Here is a 19,593-nt window from a genome sequence, read left to right on the forward strand (position 1 = left end):
TTCCCACTGCCTATACTCTTCTGTTCAGATATCCTCATAGCTTGTTCTCCGACTTCTTTGGGATTTACTTCACGTGTTTGCAACAAGATGATCCCATCCAAAAGAGCAGCCTCCCACCCTTATATTTCCTGACCTCTTTATTTTTTCCCTTAACTCTTCTAATAGTCCATTTATTTATCTTACTTGTTATTTTCTGTGTCTCCATTAGAATGTAAGAAACTTAGGATTTTTGTTATTTTCATTCTGATTTCCCACTTCTTAGTAGAGTGTGTGACTCATAGCGAGCACTCAGTGGGAAGCTTGTTGGATGAATGGTTAGGTGAGTGAATTGGTGGATTGAAGATGAATTCACTAGAACCAGTACTTCTTAGGTTGGCACCAGCTTCCATTTGGTGCCACATGTGGACTACTATATTGTGATGGGATGATAACATGGTTTGATCATTTTAGGAAAGAAATTGCAGATTTTGAGCAACAGAAAGCAAAAGAATTGGCTCGAATTGAAGAGTTTAAAAAGGAGGAAATGAGGAAACTACAAAAGGAGCGCAAAGTTTTCGAAAAGTATACAACAGCTGCAAGAACTTTTCCAGATAAAAAGGAACGTGAAGAAATCCAGGTGTGTCAGTTCTTTACTTTATACTTGTAAGTTAATAAAGGCTACTATCTTGTGAGAGTCTAGAGTTATTTGATGTGTGAAAGAGAAATGGAATATCAATTCATTATTTACTCATTCAACAAATAATTTTTGAAACACTGCATCTGGAACATGTTTTGTAGTTTGACTTTTAAAAAGTACATTATATCAGTTCTTTTTTTAGTAATGAAGATAATACCAAAGGCTTTCCCAGAAAGACCACAGATGAACTAACAAGCCAGTACAATGTTGTTGTTAGTGTTTTTGTATCCACTACAGAGCTAGTACTGGTAGTTGTACATGTATAATGACTTGGTGTTTATATGCTGATTTGGTGTGTAATTGTAAAACTTGTAAACTTATAGGCCAAATTATCAGTCCTGTTATTTCAGAGTTAGAAATGGACATGATCAGAGGAATGTAGCCGTTAAAAAGAATGATTGCATTTCTTATTAAAATTATAAACTTAGAAACAAATAGGTGAATATATTTGTGACATTGGCATATGCAGAGATTTCTAGGAGAAAACAATGAAAACTATAAAAACGAAAATTGATGTATTTGATTTAAAGTTTTAAAACTTAGCAAAAAAGAAAAAAACGACATGGCTATTCATTATATCTCACATAATTTGGAATTTCATTTTCTACTTTTGTGGTACTGGGAATTGAGCCCAGGGCACTTTACCATCTCTAGCCCCTTTTTTTCTCTTTTTTATTTTGAGACAGGGGTCTCACTAAGTTGCATAGGTCCTTATTAAATTACTGAAGCTGGCCTCAAACTTGTGATTCTCTTACCTCAGGTTCCAGGTTGCTGGGATTACAGGTGTGTGCCACTGCACCTGGCTCCTTATTTTAAACACAGTAGTTTTGAGTTCTATTCTTTGTTTTCTTTCCTTTCTCATGTTGTATGAATCCTTGAGCAGTCTCTACATATGCATAGCTTTAGTTACTGCATACCGTGTTGCTCAAGGTTTTTAATTTTATTAGTTTATTTTTGTGGGGAAAAACTATTGCTATTGTGTTTTGATTAATGCTTGGTTTATTAGATTTTGACATGCTATTAAAATTTTTATTTTAAAAGGTAGTATAAACAATTCCTATTCAGAAGATGCAAAAAGATATATAGTGAAATAGCTCTCTCTCTCACCTTGGTCTTAGCCACCTAATATACCTCTTTTTTATTTGTTCTTTTTAGTTATACATGGCAGTAGAATCTCTTTTGACATATCATACATACATAGAGTGTAACTTCTCATTCTTGTGATTATGCATGATATGGAATTACACTGGCCATGTGTTCATATATGAAGATAGGAAAGTTTCGTCCAATTCGTTCTGTTGTCTTTCTCATTCCCACCCTTCTCCTAACCCCCCCCTCCCCCCCCCCCCCGTTTCCCCCATTCAATCTGGTGAACATCCACTCACTCTCCCTGCATCATGAGTCAGCATCTGCGTATCAGAGAGAACATTATCCTTTGGTTTTTGGAATTAGCTTATTTCCCTTAGCATGATAGTCTTCAATTCCATCCATTTACTGGCAAATGTCATAATTTTATTCTTCTTTATGGTGAATAATATTCCATCACGTGTATGTACTGCATTTTCTTTATCCATTCATCTATTGAAGGTCATCTAGGTTGGTTCCATAGCTTAGCTATTGTGAATTGAGCTGCTATGAACATTGATGTGGCTGTGACACTATAGTATGCTGATTTTAAGTCCTTGGTTATATACTGAAGAGTAGGATAACTGGGTCAAATGGTGGGTCCATTCCAAGTTTTCTGAGGAATCTCCATACTGCTTTCCAGAGTGGTTGCACCAATTTGCAGTACAAACAGCAATGTGTGAGTGTGCCTTTTTCCCCCATTCTTGCCAACATTTATTGTTTTTTGTATTCCTGATAATTACTATTCTGTCTGGAGTGAGATGAAGTCTCAGTGTAGTTTTAATTTTCATTTCTCTAATTGGTAGTGATGTTGAACATTTTTTCATATATTTATTGACCATTTGCATTTCTGCTGTGAAGTGTCTGTTCAGTTCCTTTGCCCATTTATTTGATTGGGTTATTTGTTTTTTGGGGAATGCACCTTTTTTTCTTAAAATATTTTTTTTGGTTGTAGATAAGACACCATACGTTTTTATTTTATTTATTTATTTTATGTGGTGCTGAGGATTGAACCCAGTGCCTCACATGCTAGGCAAGTGCTCTACCACTAGCTACAACCCCAGCCCAGGAATACATCTCTTTTTAAAACTTTTTTTTTTTTTTTTATTGTAGAAAATTTCAAATGGTACATAAAAGTAACAAGTATAATATAATGAATTCCCATATTTCACTAATGATCATGTGTCTAAAATTTATCTCTCACCCTTCTCCATTCTTTTTTGTTTCTTAATCTGTAATATTTAAAGTTAATTTCCCAGTCATTAAACCTGTGAATATTCAGGTATGTATCTCTGAGAAAGACCCCTTTTAAGAAATGTAATTATAATGCCTTTATCATACCTAATAGCTTCATATCAGTGATGACTAATGTCCTTGGGGTTTCTTTTCTTTTTATATCAATAGTAGAATATTGAAGTCATTCTGTATTCAAAAGAGCATCATCTTTATTTTACTGTTGTGTAAAGTTGCAATGTGCCATGACTTATATAACTGAATTTTTATGTTATTTCTGTTCCTTTTCTATTGGAAGTACTATACAGAGGAGTAACCTTTTACATATATCATTATTCTGTTTTCTCATTCAACATTTGGTTATTGAACACCCACTATGTAGCAGGCACATACTGGGAACATAGTAGTAAATGAAACACATTAATCCCTATCCTTGTGCCCATGTAGCTCACAAACTCGAGTTTATCTGTGGGCAGATTTCTAGAAGTGCAATATCCAGGTGAGCTCCAGAGTGAGGGCTATAGCTCAGTGGTAGAGAACTTGCCTAGCACATGTGAGGCACTGGACTTGATCCTCAGCACCACACATGAATAAATAAATAAAGGTATTGTGTCCATCTACAACAACAACAACAACAAATTTTTCAAAAAAAAAAAAAGGTGTGAGCTTTGTCAAAAGATACTACCTAATTCTTCTTCCATAAATATGCCAATTTTATATTCCACTGTCAATCCTTAAGGGTGTGTTTTTGCTCTTTGCATAATACAGATTAAAAGGTGATATTAATCTTCATTTCTTTTAGACAGTCTTACAGTCACATTTATTATGGCTTTTTTTGTGAACACATCAAATACCTTAATAGTTAAAACATAATCACATATAACTATCAGGAAACTTCGTATTATAAAATTGAAAACTATAACCAATTCTAAAATATTGGCACAATGGGCTTGTCATTTCATTTTTTTTTATTTCTAAATCTCCTGGGATTATAGTGATACTTATTTTGATACTTATTGTGTTATATAAATCTTAACAAACCCAAAAGGGAGAAAAAACATTTCTCAGACCACCAAAGTTTTGAGATAGATTAGCCCAGGACCTGATCGCCTCTTCTGAGTTGATTCAAATTGAGTTTTTGTAGTTCTGCTTTACCTTGTTGTAAAAGTAACATATGGGGTTTACTTTCTTGAAACCTGATGCCTTTCCCTTGAATAATGCACGCTTTTGTTCTATAAGGCTGTGCTGTCAGGCTGCTAGCCATTAGCCATGTGTGGCTATTTAGATTTAGAAAAATTAAAAATAAAATTAGTTAGGTAATCTCAGTTACTTGGGAGGCTGAAGCAGAAGGATCACATGAGCCCAGGAGTTCACTACAAGCCTGGGCAATGTTGTGAGACCCCCTCATCTTAAAAAAGGAAAAAAAAAAAAAAAAAATTCAGTGTCTTAGCTACATTTCAGGACTAAAAAACCATATGTGACTAGTGGTTACCATATTGGACAGTATAGGACTGGGTCTGCCATCGCTGCAGGAAGCTTTGGGCATTGTTCATCAAAGCTGTGTTTGGAGACTAAGGGTTGAGTTGGTGAGTTAGTTTTCCTTTTTAGGATGTGAGATATTTATAATTTTGGAACTCATTCTTGAACCCTTTCTGCTTTGTTAACTTTATGACTTCTGATATTAATTAAGCATTGGATCCTTTTCTTATTGGGTTATCAAGTATGACTATATATATTCATTATTTTTTCCTGCTTTTGGATAGTTCCTTTTTTTCTTACACCATCTGGCTTATTTATAATAAGTACTTGTTCTTTCAACAAATTTATTGAGATACTTCTAAGCATTGGGGAATTGGTGATAAATAAGACATCTCTGTTCTCCTGGAATTTATATTCACCATTATTGATTCTAAGCCTTTCACACAATCAAGTTACTCTAATTAATTATAAAGTTTCCTGTGTGATAATCAAGTGGTCCCATCTTGACCAGTGGGAACCCCTTTGAGTATGGAGGGTTCCCTGCCCTTTAATATACCCCTCAAGCTTCAAGAGTCTCCCTGCTTTTTGTGACAACTGGTTATTTCACAATTTCTGGTCTTAGCTTTTTTTTTTTTGGTGTTGGGGATTGAACCCAGGGAGGCAAGCACTCTACCAACTGAGCTACATCCCCAGACTATGGTCTTGGCTTTTTTGTGTTAAACCTTCTCCAGATTTGGCTTCCTATCATATGCACGTTAGGATTGTACTGAGGACTGGCAGTGGAGAGGTACCTTTCTCAAGTCAGCAATTCACCCACTGACCCATGTAGCTCTAATCTCATTCTCATGGAGTATGAGATTTTGTCAGCAGTTCACCACTGATAATACCCAGCCACATCTCTGCTGAACTTCCTGTTTTCTTCCCATACAATTCAATCAGGCTTCCTTCCTGACCATCTGCTCTGAAAGTGCACCTTTTCAGGTTGCTGTGACTGCCCCAGTGGTAAACTTCCAGGGTGAAGATTCTTTGTGACGTGACTCACCAGCATCCTGTGCCTCCTCATCCATAAGCCTCATCACTGTTTGCCTCCTGAGATACCTGAAGCTGTAGGTTTCTTATAATCTAGATGACTGTAAGGCTCAGGTTCTGTTGCTTGTTCCTCTCTTGAATGAGGGGTGGAATGTGGCAACAGCAGAGGCAGTAGAAGTGTCAACCAGAAGGCTTGGCCCTCCCTGAAGAACTCAGCATATTTCCGGGCTTAAGTTAAAATTTATCTGCTGAAGGCCAGACTTGCATCCTGGCTCAACTGCTCTGACTGGTTAGGTCCAACTGACTGCCAGACACTTTAGGCTCAGCATGTTCACAAGTAGCTTCCCAACTGTCCTTCCCTGTGCTCAGGTCAGAGACCTAGAATCTTTCTCCGGCTTCTTGTTCTCTTCTATTCCATGCTCTTCTGTCAGAAAGGCTACCCCAATTCAAGTTGCTACCTCTGAGTTAATGGATTTACTAAGTGCCTGACCTCTGCTCTTTCCATAGGAAGTAGGCCATGTCCTCTCTTTGCTCAGACTTTTTGATGCCTCTGCTTCTTTCTTGCTGTAAGAACCTCAAGTTCTTACATGCACTGTACTCTCTTCCCTTTCCCAAAGCTCCTTGTCCTCCCACTGTTCATTTATTCCCCTTACTGGCCCCTTACTGCCCTGTGACTGTGTCTGGCACCCTCGTTTTGATAACCTGGGAGCACAGAGGCTTGTCCTCCCATCTATTGCAGGCTTGTGTTGGGGATACACACCACATTCACAACTGTCTTCTCTGCCCTGCACAAGAATGGCCTGTCATCATCACCTATGCTAATATTTCCCTTGAGATAGATTATTATGAAGGCCTAAGTGTGTGCGTATACTGCGGATTGAATCAGAGGGTGCTTTCACATTGAGCTACATCCCCAGTCCTTTTTTATTTCATTTATTATTTTGAAACAGGGTCTTGCTCATTTGCTGATGGTCTCACTAAGTCGCTGATGTTGAACTTGAACTTGGATCCTCCTGCCTCAGCCTCTCAAGTTGCTGGGATGTTTTATTCTTAGTATTCCAAGGACCTATAATGGTGCCTCAGTAGATATTGTGTAATTATCAATTGCTTTTGAATTCTTGACCCATTTAGACTTGTGTGTTATCATTTTAGTATTAAAAGTCTATTTTCCTGTACAATAAAATGGTTTTGAGAAATTTCTCACTCATTGGTTATAATCTATAATTTTTTACATAGGGAATTTGATGTTCAGGCAAATTAACAACTTTTTTTTACATAGGGAATTTGATGTTCAGGTAAATTAACCACCTTTTTTTTTTTCAAGAGCTTTTGAGGCTCAACTTGGGTTAGAGCCTTGACCTCACTAAATCCAAGTCTGTATTGTTGGTTGTGTAGCCTCCCTGAAGGAGAGCCCTGTGAGAACTGGTATCATTGTTTCTTCCCCACGCTACTTTATTGGCTGTGCAGCCTAGGTGGATGGACAGGACCAAGTTTCTGGGTGTTTGTGCACATGTTACTGAGGTATCAGGGCTTCTGATGACACAGCTTCCCTGCTGAGGGATCTCTTGTTTCTGCTGGTGCTCCTTTCTCAGCGCTTGGTCACTTCCAGCAAATTGCACCTGCTTATGCTCCATATGTGACTGATCTTGCTTTGTTCTGACGTCAATCTTGGTTTCTATTTGTCTACTTGCACATTGCTTCTAGACATTTCCTTCCAGTAATTTCTTTAGTTACTCAGACCATTGAAAACTCATTTTTTTTAACACCATGACTTCCAATGAATTCCAGATAGAATCAGTTTTCAGATTGGGTTGTTTTAACTTTGGGATCAGTCACAATTCTTCCTTCTGTTTATGAATTCTGTAATTTTTTCTTTACCAGATATTGCTCATAGATCCCTTTCTTTTTCTTTCAGTTACTGTCTTAGGTTTCATGTCTCATGCCATGTTATTATAGTCAGCTCCTAAGAGGTGTAGCCTCAGATTTCTAGAATTGTTAATGATAAAGTGAAGGTCTAGTCTGATCCCCTGTTTCCCTCTCTGAAAAATCCAGTCATTTATTGACTAAGCCTTTTCTGATTATGGTTCTGGGCTGGCTAATGTTTGATTGATGTGTCTCTTTGGTCCTTTTTCCTTTAAGTCTAGTAATTTTTTTTTTTTTTGCCGGGGAGAGGCTTTGAAACAGCAAGTAGCAGATTTACAGGAAGATTTGAAAAGGAAAGAAGCAAAATGGTCAAGCACACATGGCCGTCTCAGAAGCCAGATAGAAATGTTAGTCAAAGAGAACACAGACCTCCGGGAAGAGATAAAAGTGATGGAAAGATTCCGACTCGATGCCTGGAAGAAAGCAGAAGCAATTGAGAGCAGCCCTAAGGCCTACCAGTGTATGACTGCCACAAAAAAAGATGAGTCTGTGGTAGGTTTGGGGTCCAGCTGGTTTTGTCAGGTCAGAGAGTGATGGTGAATATTCAAATTCATAAAGACAAAGTGGAATGGTAGGTGCCAGGGACTGGGGGATAAGGAGTTAGTATTTAGTAGGTTCAAAATTATAGTTTTATGAAATGAAAAGGTTATAGAGATGGTTGGACAACTGATATTATATAACAACAGTGTGAATGTATTTAATATCACTGAACTGTATTTTTAACAGTGGTTAAGATGGTGAATATTAGCTGGACATTATGATGCATGTCTGTGATCCCAGCCACTTGGAGGCTGAGGCAGGAGGATCACAAGTTCAAGGCCAACCTCAGCAACTTAGTGAGGCATAGTCTTAAAAATAAAAGAACTAGGGATTTAGCTCAGTGGTAAAGCACCCCTGAGTTCAGTTCCTGTACTGAAAAACAAAAAAATGGTGAATTTTTAGGTTATGTGTATTTTACCATAATTAAAATTCTTTTTGGGGACCAGGGATGGCAGAGCACTTATCTAGCTGCACAAAACTCTGGGTTCAGTTCTCTGCACTACCAAAACAAAACAAAAAACAAAACAACAACAACAAAAATCACTTTTTCATGCTTTGCTATATACAGTTACTTGGCAAATTTATTTTTATACTTTTTTTTTTGGTATGGGAGATTTAACCCAAGGGCACTTTAGCACTGAGCTGCATTCCCAGCTCTATTTGCTTTTTTATTTTCAGACAGGGTCTCACTAAGTTGCTGAGGCTGGCCTTGAACTTGCAATCCTCTGGTCTCAGCCTCTCAAGTCACTGGGAGTACATGCAGTGTGCCAGGGCATCCAGTTCAAATTTATTTTTATACTTCTTACAGAGGAGGAAGGAGGTATGCTACAATTGGTAAATAACCTCAGTTTAAAAGGTCAAATGTCAAGTTTTTGCAGTCACATGCATAGGCTTCTTTCTAATCAAGTGACTGATCTTTCATTTATCTGTGAATAACCAGGATGTGGCAACCCTGGGGGTACAGCAGTGAGCGAAACAGACAAAATTCCTTGCCTTCATGGAATTTATATTTTATTAGCAGAAAGACTTAAAATATAGTAGATAAATAAATGTGTGATGTGAGATAGAGTTGGGACTAAGGAAAAAAAACAAGACTGGAGGGGATAGCTGTTGGGGTGTGGAACATGGGGTGCTGCCATTTTGGATAGGATAGCTGGATAGGACTCCTTACTAAGGAAGAATGACTTACAGGAGGAAGCAAGGACATACTGAGAGGATAAAGTACGTAGAATAGACTGAGTGGGAGAGCTGTTGGGGACAGAATAATCAGAGGGAAATGGAACATGCTTGGTTCATTAGGCCCTAATAGGTTCCTATGAGCCAAAAGCCCCTCAGGGCTCAGGGTGTCCTGTTTCTTTAAACTAAGCTTAAGTAAAGTCAAGAAAATAAAGCAAGCCTACTTTCTTTAAGAGTAAGCTTACTCTGTCTTCTGCAGACTAAATAGATGGGAAGGTAAAATGGGCCTAGTCAGGGCCAAAACAGGGACTGTTTTGATTCGTTAGCAGCACTGGAGAGTCTGAAGTGGACTGGATTTGTTGATGAACTGGTACAGGGATGTGACAGCAAAAGAGGAGTTAAGAATAACTTCCCATCATTGTTTAGTTTGGTTTTGGCCTAATGGAGTTTCCATTTATTATAAGAAACCTTAAACAAAAAGAATGTGTGTTTTCAGGGAATATGACTACTAGGACCTTAGATGTTATCAAAGAAGTAGGAGATACTGCCTAGCTATCATGTGGAGATGCCGCTGTGTCATTTACACAAATGTCAGGGGAGGAGTGGGTTGCACTTGGGGTCCTCAGAATGTGTGCTGAAGCAATAGGCCAGGGGAGATCACTGGGGTGGTGAATGGGTAGGGAGGAGCTGGCTGTGAGACCAGGGGATGAAGAGAGTGAACAGCCTGAGAGCAGGTAGAATGCAGGTCAGTGTGGTGTCCTGAGACAAGTGAAGAAGGTCCCTTGAAGGGGAGAGTTCCTTACTGTATAGGTTGCTGCTACAGAGTAAGGACTGAGACCAGCCTTGTAATTTACTAAGCTGTAATAACTGTGGCGGGCAGTAAGATCTGTTGTCTTGTAGTAGTGAAGGTGAAAGCCTAATTGGACAATAGAGAATGAGATGCAGTTACAAACAAAGCACAACAGCTCTGTGGAGAGGTGCAGTGCCAAAGAGAAAGATTTTTGTGTTTTTAAGATAGGAAAGTGGACAGATCTGTATGTTTGTAGTATTGATTCAGTGGAGAGGGAGACAAAGTAGGGGAATGACCAGAGCATGTCCTGGGGCAGATGCGGGGTGGGTCTGGGAATGAATGGAGGGTTAGCCCTGGCCAGGTATAGACTATTGTACCTGATGACAGGCTAATGCTGGTGGCAGCTGGTAGTAGGTCCCTTCAAGCTTTAACTTTCTCAGGGAAGCTGTAGCATGCTCATCAGCTGAAGGGGTGGAGGAGGACTTGCAAGAGGTTGAGGGGGAAGGAGAAAGTGGAAAGTAGTTGTCTGAGTGGAAAGCAGGGGAACTGAGGAGGGGAGGCTGATTCAGGGCTGTACTGGGGCCCACCTAGGTTAGAGACTATATGTGTAAAGAGAATTGTTCACATTGTTTTTTCTCCTTCAGTTTTTTGGGTGTAGGGTGGCAGAAACTTATATTTTAGCAAACATGGGTCACACAAGTGAATGCTAAAGTGAAAGAAGGATGTGGAAGTCGGCACTATGCTTGACAAGAGTGACTGCAGTGAATCATGAATTTATAAAGGGTATTAGAAGGCATAAAACTACAAGGTACTGAGGACATCACAAAAATATATGAATTAATGAGCTGTAGGCTGTAGGCATTGTCAGGGTCTATTTTAGAGGAATGAGCTAGAACAGCAGGATGTGTGGTGAGGAAGGTGGCATTCTCCTCTGATCTCCTACCATTTTATTATGGAACCATCCCAAAATAGAGAACAAATGAAAAATTAATATGATTATGTTAGCTAGCTTTCTGTCTCTGTGACATAATACCTGAGATAAACAATTAAAAGGAAGAAAGGTTTATTTTAGCTCATGGCTTTAGTCCATGGCCATTTGGCCCCATTGTTTTGGGCCTGTGGTGAAGCCAAGCATCATGGTGTGGTGGAGCAGTGCTGCTCACCTCATGGTAGCAGGGAAGTGAAAGGGTGGAAGGAAGGAACTGGGGTCTCAATATGCCCTTCATGGACCTGTTTCCTCCAGTAGGCCCCACCACTAAATAGTTTCCACAACCTCCCGATATTTCTCTTATCTAGGGAGCAGGCCTTCAACACATAATTTTTTGGGGACATATAAGATCTAAATCATAACAGTAAACACCTGAAAACTACCTAGAGTTAACCACCATGAACACTTTGTTGTACTTTTGTATATGTTTTGCCAAATCATTTGAAGGTAATTGTAGAATTCGTGGCATCTCATCCTTAAGTACTTTAGCATTTATTAAATGACATCGACTTTTTAAAGGCTAATTAATTGGTGGAAGGTCCCACATTGTGTATCTTTGTAAGTGGAATGCTTTGAAATTCAGATTTTTGTACTTAACTGATAATTGTGGGTATTGATGGTATTGATAATGACGGATTCTGGGGTTTGCTTATTGGGGTGTCTAACTGAAGCAGGACAAACTACAGATTGGGGGAGTAAGGTCGAGATGAGCAGGAAAGCCTCATCCTAGTAGTAGGAGTTCTGAGTTCCAAGAGTGTGAATTCTCAGGGAGAGCTAGGTTTAGCCTTTGAGGGTATGAGGACAGCTTCTGGAAGAGGCTGAATGATCGTGAAGGCCTGTTCACCTCACTAATTATGCTCTCTGATGTCATAGTTTGAAGAATGAATAGATGTAAAAAGAGTGTGTCTGTATAGTTCATTCCTAGATCACAGGTAGGTCAGCCTACTGTGGTAAATAAAAAAATAAAAACATGAATGAACAGGCTTATAGTATCCTTATCAGTAATTTGAGTTTTGCTAATTTCACTCAGCGTGCTGATATATAGATTAATACCTTTTATATTCAATTCTGTCTCACACTATAGAACCCATGTATTCGATTTCAAAAGAGTCACATTCCTTCAGGAACCCAGGTAGAAAAATGTAAGAAAAATTATTTGCCAACACAAGGTAAGAGGATGCATAGTCTTTTACTATTTCAGAATTTAAAGAATGGAGAGTGTATAACCACTTTAAGAAATAAAACATTCTAAATATAATTGAAGCCCCTGTGCATCATCTTCAGGTAATAATTCCTGATAACATTCTATACTTTTCTTTTTATTTTTACTACATTGTGTCCATAAATTGATACAGTGTTGTTTTGTACTCTGTATGTCCTTCTGCAGTTTGCTTTTTTCTCTTAGTATTGTAAGACTTAAGCACATTGACACTTAAAAACTCCAGGTGACTGATTTTAATAGCTCTGCAGATTCATTGAGTATTTCCAGAGTTAAGTGTCCCTGTTGCTGAGCATTTAGGTTCCCCCAGGTTTGCAGGATGACATGCAGGGAGGTATAGAGTGGGTCCTGATGATGTGGCTTCTCTAGGGTATTTATCAGGAGGAGGATGCTGGGTCATGTTAAGAGTGTGTGCACTTACTTTACTTTTATAATGTATGGGTTACATGATTGGTGTACTGGTTATGACTAAAAAGCTTAGGCTGCAGCCACTAGAACACACAGGTTTTAACTAAACACCCAGATATTTGGACAAGCCAAATTCTCTTTATTCTTGAATGCCTCTTTTATCTGTACCCCACACCAGTCCTTGTGATTGTCTTTAGAATTCCATGGTTCTGTTAATTGAGCCCTTGTCTCTTCCTCTGCATTATATATCCTTTGAGAACAGATATTGTCACTGTCTTTCTTGGTCACTGAAGACTTAAATATACATTAAGTACTGGAATTTATACAGTGGTGAACTCTCTACTAATGAGTAGAAAAAACTATTGCTTTCCTTAGTTAAATGATAAAGGACAACAGTTCACAGAAGTATACAAATTAAGTGTTTGAACCACATTCATAAGTTTAACATTTTAAATTAAATATTGAAATTAACTCTGATAATTTTATCCTAGCAGGGAATCCATCTCAAAGATCCAAGTCTGTACCTCTTCGTGACTTAGGCAACTCGGATAAGGGACAAGTAAATCTTTTTTAATTTTTATATACTCAAATAAGATTACTCGGGCTTGATATTGATTTGTTAAGTTTCTAAACTGTGTATAAGGAAGGCTTTTTATTTAACATTGTAAAAGTCATACATAACACTGAGTACTAGTTCTAGTAGAACCCTGTATTGTCAGAATCTGTCTTTTGGAAATAAGTGTAGGTTTAAGCTGCTTAAAATGTCTTGTCTTACAGGCTGCCTTGCCCAGGGAGCCACTTGAACTGGCAAACTTCCCAGATCCTGAGTATAAAAAGAAGGAAGAAAAAGAAGAAATTCAGGGAGAAATCAATCATCCTGATGGAAAGGTGAAAAAAAATTTCTTAAAATTAATGAATGATGTAAAAAATAAACATTGGCTAAAATAGAGTGGAATGCTTATATTCTAAAACATAGTCCTGTGTTGCATAACAGGGATCCATTCATGTGTTGTTAGCTGATTATGTCATAGTATAAAAATCAGAATATACTTATATAAACCTAGATGGTCATATATATGGGACTGGGAGGCATATAGCCTATTGCTTTAGGGCTGTGGTGAACACAAAACTCAAGATTAGATAAAGCACAAGAGGAAATGATGCAATTAAAAAATGCATTAAGCACAAGCTTTATGAGCTTTGTGAAACATGCACATTGCTCACAGTAAATTTATAAGTAGGAGTATATTCTAAAGTAACAGTAAAAACTGTAGACAAAGTACATAAACCGGTAAAATAGTTATCAAGTGTTACGTACTTTACATAATTATGTGTGTTGAATTTTCTGTACAACCACCAATCAGTGCAGGTTTGTTTATACCAGCATCACCACAAACATGTAAAGCATTGCACTGTTATCACTGCTACATTGCTAGGTGATAGGAATTTTTCTGTTGCATCATAATCTTTGGAGAGCACTGTTCTATATGTGAACCATCATAGATGTGCATGTTATCATGTGGTACATGACTGTAGTTTTTTTTTTTCCCCCCTCAATGCTGGGGGTTGGATTCAGGGCCTCATGTATACTAGACAAGTGCTGCTGAACCACTGAGCTATACCCAGCCATTTTTTAAAATTTTTATTTTGAGACAGGGTTTCACTAAGTTGCTAACACTGGCCTTGACCTTGCCAGCCTCAATCTCCTGGGTAGCTGAGATTACAGGTATGCATTACTGTGCCTGGCTTATAGTTGCTCTTTAAGACAGTGGTTTAACTTCAGGACTGTAGGGGCTTGAACCTTTGGACTGTAAAAAATGCATTTAGTTGCCATTTCTAGTTTAGTGGTATAGCAAAAGAAGGGAATACACAGTCCCTTTTATAAACTTGCCCAAGAGCTAAGCCCTTGTAGTTCATTTTAGCCCTCATCTTTTGCAGCCTTTCTTATATGGTCCTGGGATAGGGGCCTCTTTCTTCATTCCAGCTACATAGTTGATTCTTGTGCTTAGGAAAGTTGGGTGAGTATGCCTGACTGGGTATGCCCGCTGAATGAGGAAATGAAAAGGAAAGGTTATAAACAAGGTCTGCTTATTGTAGTGAGATGAGGGCTTCCTCCCACCCTTTTCTTTTTTGGAAAACCTGCTTTTTCAGATAACCAAATCTCATACATTTGAATTGAATTCAAATTTGAATTATAGGGTCAAAGTTCAGTGTTCAATTTGAACAAGAGGACAAAGAACACAGTCAAAAGATTTTGATTTTCCAAAAATCTGTAAAAAATCATTGATAAGGAAAGGTTTTCTGTTTTAGAGAATTCCAGCTAATAAATGGAAAAAGGAATAAGCAAATTGAAAAATCACATTTGAAACCCCTAATGAAATAGATCTTCTCTACTTTTGAGAGAATGATTTACCTTTTATTATGAAAAATTCCAAAGGAGGCATTTAGAAATTGGCATGTTTTGGTCATGTGGTTTCAGGAGAAAAATCTTACCTACTGATAATCTTGTGTTTTTTTTAGGTGGAAAAGGTTTATAAGAATGGTTGTCGACTTATACTATTTCCCAATGGTACTCGAAAAGAAGTAAGCGCTGACGGCAAGAGTGTTACTGTCAATTTCTTTAATGGTGATGTGAAGCAGGTCATGCCAGATGAGAGAGTGGTATGTTTTCCCAGGGATGTTTTAAGCTGAACCATTTGAACCATCTTGGGAGAAAGGGCTTCCTGACCTCTGTCTTTACAGATCTACTACTATGCTGCTGCCCAGACAACTCATACCACATACCCGGAAGGACTTGAAGTCTTACATTTTTCAAGTGGACAAATAGGTACAAACTTACTCTATTTTCCTTTGTTTAATTCTTCCCTTTCTTTAAAAAAAATAAAAGATTCATAGTAACCTTTTTAAAACAGAAAAACATTTCCCAGATGGAAGAAAAGAAATCACATTTCCTGACCAGACCATTAAAAACTTATTTGCTGATGGACAAGAAGAAAGCATCTTCCCAGATGGCACAGTTGTCAGAGTACAATGGTATGGCATGTATTAAATTTGTTTCTAGATTCTGTTTACATGGTTCAACTTTTATTACCAATTGGATTTTTAAAAATCTAAAACATTTACATTTTTATGTCATTCAAAATTTCAGTAAGATCAGAGAACAGAGTTACTTAGCAGGTGAAACACAGTGTTAGCATTTTGCAGTTAAAAACAGTATAAGAAAAAAAAAATAGTGTAAGATAAAGCCAAGTGCAGTGGCACACTTCTGTAATTCCAGCAGTTTTGGAGGCTGATGCAGGAGGTTCGATAGTTCAAAGCCAGCCTCAGCAACTTAGCAAGACCCTGTCTCAAAAAAAAAAAAAGGGGGGGGGGGCTGGAGATGTGGCTTGGTGGTTAAGCACCCTTGGGTTCAATCCCTGATAACAAAACAAAACACCCCAAAACCAAAAAGTAGTGTGTGATAAAATGTTGTCGAGTTTTAGAGTGAGTCTACACAATATTTCAGTAAAGGGGAATGACAAGTAGTTGTTTAAAAGTAAGTTTGGTGAAATTTGAAAACTTTGAAATGAGAAACAAAGAAGGAAGGCTACCCTATAAATTTTTAAGAATGACAAACTATGGCAGCAGTATTTAAATTAAGCTCTCTTTTTTTCTCTTGTGTTCTGAATTTCTGCACCTCTTTATTCCAATCTGTTAAGTGTTTATCCTCTGGCCTCCCTGATCCAGTTCTTTAAGTTCTTTAAAATCAACAACCTCTGTCCTGAGTGTCACCCTCCTCAAAGTTAGTGCTTCATGGCCTTGCCTGCCCAATCCATGATAGTTTATTATCTCCACCATTTTAATTACAGCCATGATGAAACTACCAAATCTAGTGGCCTATTTTTAGTTTTCCCCCCTTCCTAGAGTGTGAAAGTACCTATTATCTTAATAAACTAACGCATCATAGGAGCATTTAACTAATCTGAATTCTAGGATATAAACTTGGCCAAAAAATAAAAAAAGGTCAAAACACTTCAGAGCTGGGGCTGTAGCTCAGTGGTAGACTGCTCCTTGTGTATAGGAGGCTCTGGGTTCCAACCTCTGTACCACAAAGCAAAACAAAAACACTCATTTAGATAATGTAGACACTTCTTATGGTCATTTTATTGTTTTTCCATTACTGTGCCCTGATACTTTATCTAGTATTCAGGTAAATTAAGTAGCAGTCTGCTTTAAAATTAGAGGAAAAACATATATAGTATATACTTCAAGTGCTATCAGAACGATTTTTCTTCTTACATTTGAAATTTTGTGTAATAAAATGTAGAGAATACCCATTTATTCAAGTACTAACCCATAGCCAGTCTTTTTTCATTTTTTTCACAGGCAAATTCCAGATATTAGTTCATTTAGGATTATTTTGGCATTTCTGACTTACAAGCAGTGGTTCTCAAAATTTAGTGTATGTTAAAGTCAACTGGATTGTTCAGGGGTATCTTGCTGAGTTCCCCCAACCCCAGTAATTTATATTTCTGATCAGTTCTTTAAATGCTGCTGACACTGTGGTGGACAGGGACCTCCTGTGTAAGCAGCTCTCAGAATGGCTTTGGAGTCCCCATACATGTGTGTCTCATGTAGCCATTACATTTGTAGGAAAAAACACACAATGCTAGTACCAGTCTTTGTTCAGAAATGGTGATTCCCAGTCTTCAGCCCAACCTATACTTCTTAGACCTGTGTCCAAGATTTCAGTTTGAATGTCCACACATGTCAGGCAATCAACTTGGTATTAATTTTTTCATACTCTGCTTTAAAAAAAAAAAATTAAATAGTGGTACTAGGGATTGAACCCTGGAGCTATCATGAGTTATATCTTTGGCCCTCTTTTTTTGAGACAGGGTCTCAGTTGTTCAGGCTGGTCTGAATTAGAGATCCTGCTGCCTTAGTTTCCCAAATAACTGGGATTATAGGTGTGTGGTACTGTACCCAACTTGGTCTCTTTCATTGTTCCAAAATAGGATGTCCTAAGTCCAATCATGACCTTCCTAGTAATACAGCTCTCTTCCCCACCTGATACAGAGTAAGCACTTATATGGCTTTTAACTTAGTGAAAGAAAGGTCAAACAAAACCCAAAACTCCAAAATAGCTAGATTTTAATATAATGACCAACTTCTTTTTTAGAGGCAGAACACATATAAAGTTTAAAAAACTGAGCATTTTTGTAGTAAAAATATAAATTTATTAAAGCAACCTTTACAAGAGCAACAGATAAGTGCTGATCTGATAACTGAAGCTATCAGCTGGCAGAAGAAATTCTGTAGAAAGAACATGGATCTGTAATGTAACCTTTTACATTTACCAAGGGAAATGTCTGCAAGAAAAATAACAGCCAGAATCAAAAGGTTACTTTTAAATTTTCCTGTTGTGTGTACATTTTTGGGGAGGCAGGGTGCTGGGGATTCAACCTAGGCTAGGTGTGCTAGGCAAGTGCTCTGCCACTGAGTTATGCCTCAGCCCTGTTACATATTTTTAAAGAAATTCTATTTTAAATTTTACAGTGATGGCAACAAAATCATAGAGTTTAATAATGGTCAAAGAGAACTCCATACTGCCCAGTTCAAGAGACGGGAATATCCAGATGGTACTGTTAAAACTGTCTATACAAATGGTCATCAAGAAACAAAATATACATCTGGTCGAGTACGAGTTAAGGACAAAGACGGTAATGTCCTAATGGACACAGAATTGTAACGATCCTTGTGTGACTGTAATCATGAAGTAACATTGATTTTCCTGTCCAAAAAAAAAATGTACATTTCTTGTGGATTCTGTTGTTTAATTTATATGGATTGTGTATATGTGTGTGAATAAATGTAAAAGATTATGTTTGGATTTGAAACTAAACTTCATAGTTTCATTTTATATTTGAAATGTACAAGGATAGCTTTCATTTATAATTCACCTATCCTGTCTTTCTACAGTTAGACTAAGGAAAACATCATAACTTATGAACTATGTACAAGTTTCTAAATAATGTTTTGCATTGGAGATGGTTATAAAAACCAGGAAGTACAACACAAACATCACATAAATGTCTCTCAGGCACAGCAGGCATACAACATGGACTCGCACAGAAAGCATACTCAGAGGTCTCTCAAGTCAAAATATTAATGTTTGATTAGTATCACAATTAAAATGATCAACAGAGGCTCATTAATTTTAATAGAATGGGGAATAACACTGAGTGATTACAAATAGGTTCAACAGTATTATGGTAGTGGTAGATAATCTTATAACAAGACTGAAAAAAAAAAAAAAACAGGACAACTGAGAGTGAAGTGGCTATTATTGATGGACCGCAACTACCTTGATGTTATCAACAGTGAGGCTTTAGGCTCACAGAAGCAAGCTGTCGTTGAAGAAGGGCAAGTCAGTCACCTACTCTAAATTTATATAATAGGGCAGTAAATTTTGATAATTCCCTGGTTTAAAAAAAATTAGGATTTTTTTTTTTTTTTTTTTTTTGTATTAAGGATTAAACTCAGGGGCGCTCTACCACTAAGCTATATTCTCTCTCTTTTTTTTAAATTTTATTTTGGACAGGGCTCTTTACACTGCTCAGGTTGGCCTGGAACCTGCATTCCTCCTGCTTTTAGCCTCTGAGTAGCTGGTGTGCACCACCTCCCCAAGCTAGGACAGTAAGTTAATAATGACTCAGTTTTAAAAAGAATGTCTCAATTCTAGGTGATATAAAAATTGAAGATGAAAACAAACTTTAGAACTTTTCAATAAAAATGAGCTATATTACTTCAGGATAAGTAAGGATTTTTAAATAATACCCAAAAAAAAAAAAAAAAAACCCCACAAATCTTAAAGGAAAAGGTTGATAAATGGTAAATGAGTGAAAAAGTTTGTCAAAAGCTAGTACAAGAAAGGGAAAAGGATGCCTGTTGTGGTGGCTCACACCTGTAATCCCAGCTACTTAGGAGGCTGAGGCAGTTTGAGAAATATAAGTTTGAGGCTAGCC

The 19,593-nt window shown here is 37.6% G+C and overlaps 1 protein-coding gene across 6 annotated transcripts in view; it reads left to right on the forward strand.

The window, feature by feature from the left end:
- Positions 1-18,458, forward strand: part of Cenpj (centromere protein J) — a 41,467-nt gene extending 23,009 nt beyond the window's left edge. For 4 of the 6 annotated variants that reach the window (XM_047553616.1, XM_047553614.1, XM_047553618.1 and 1 more), the window contains exons 9-17: positions 451-616; positions 7,715-7,957; positions 12,044-12,128; positions 13,078-13,145; positions 13,364-13,474; positions 15,107-15,247; positions 15,329-15,413; positions 15,499-15,619; positions 18,125-18,458. In XM_047553616.1, coding sequence (XP_047409572.1) covers positions 451-616; positions 7,715-7,957; positions 12,044-12,128; positions 13,078-13,145; positions 13,364-13,474; positions 15,107-15,247; positions 15,329-15,413; positions 15,499-15,619; positions 18,125-18,317 — 1,213 coding nt within the window. In that variant the 3' untranslated portion in view covers positions 18,318-18,458. The remainder of the gene's footprint in view (positions 1-450; positions 617-7,714; positions 7,958-12,043; positions 12,129-13,077; positions 13,146-13,363; positions 13,475-15,106; positions 15,248-15,328; positions 15,414-15,498; positions 15,620-18,124) is intronic. The other 2 variants (XM_047553617.1, XM_047553619.1) reach the window with 2 other exon arrangements.
- Positions 18,459-19,593: the final 1,135 nt, after the last annotated feature.

This window comes from Sciurus carolinensis, chromosome 5 (assembly GCF_902686445.1).
Source record: "Sciurus carolinensis chromosome 5, mSciCar1.2, whole genome shotgun sequence".
NCBI lineage: Eukaryota > Metazoa > Chordata > Mammalia > Rodentia > Sciuridae > Sciurus > Sciurus carolinensis.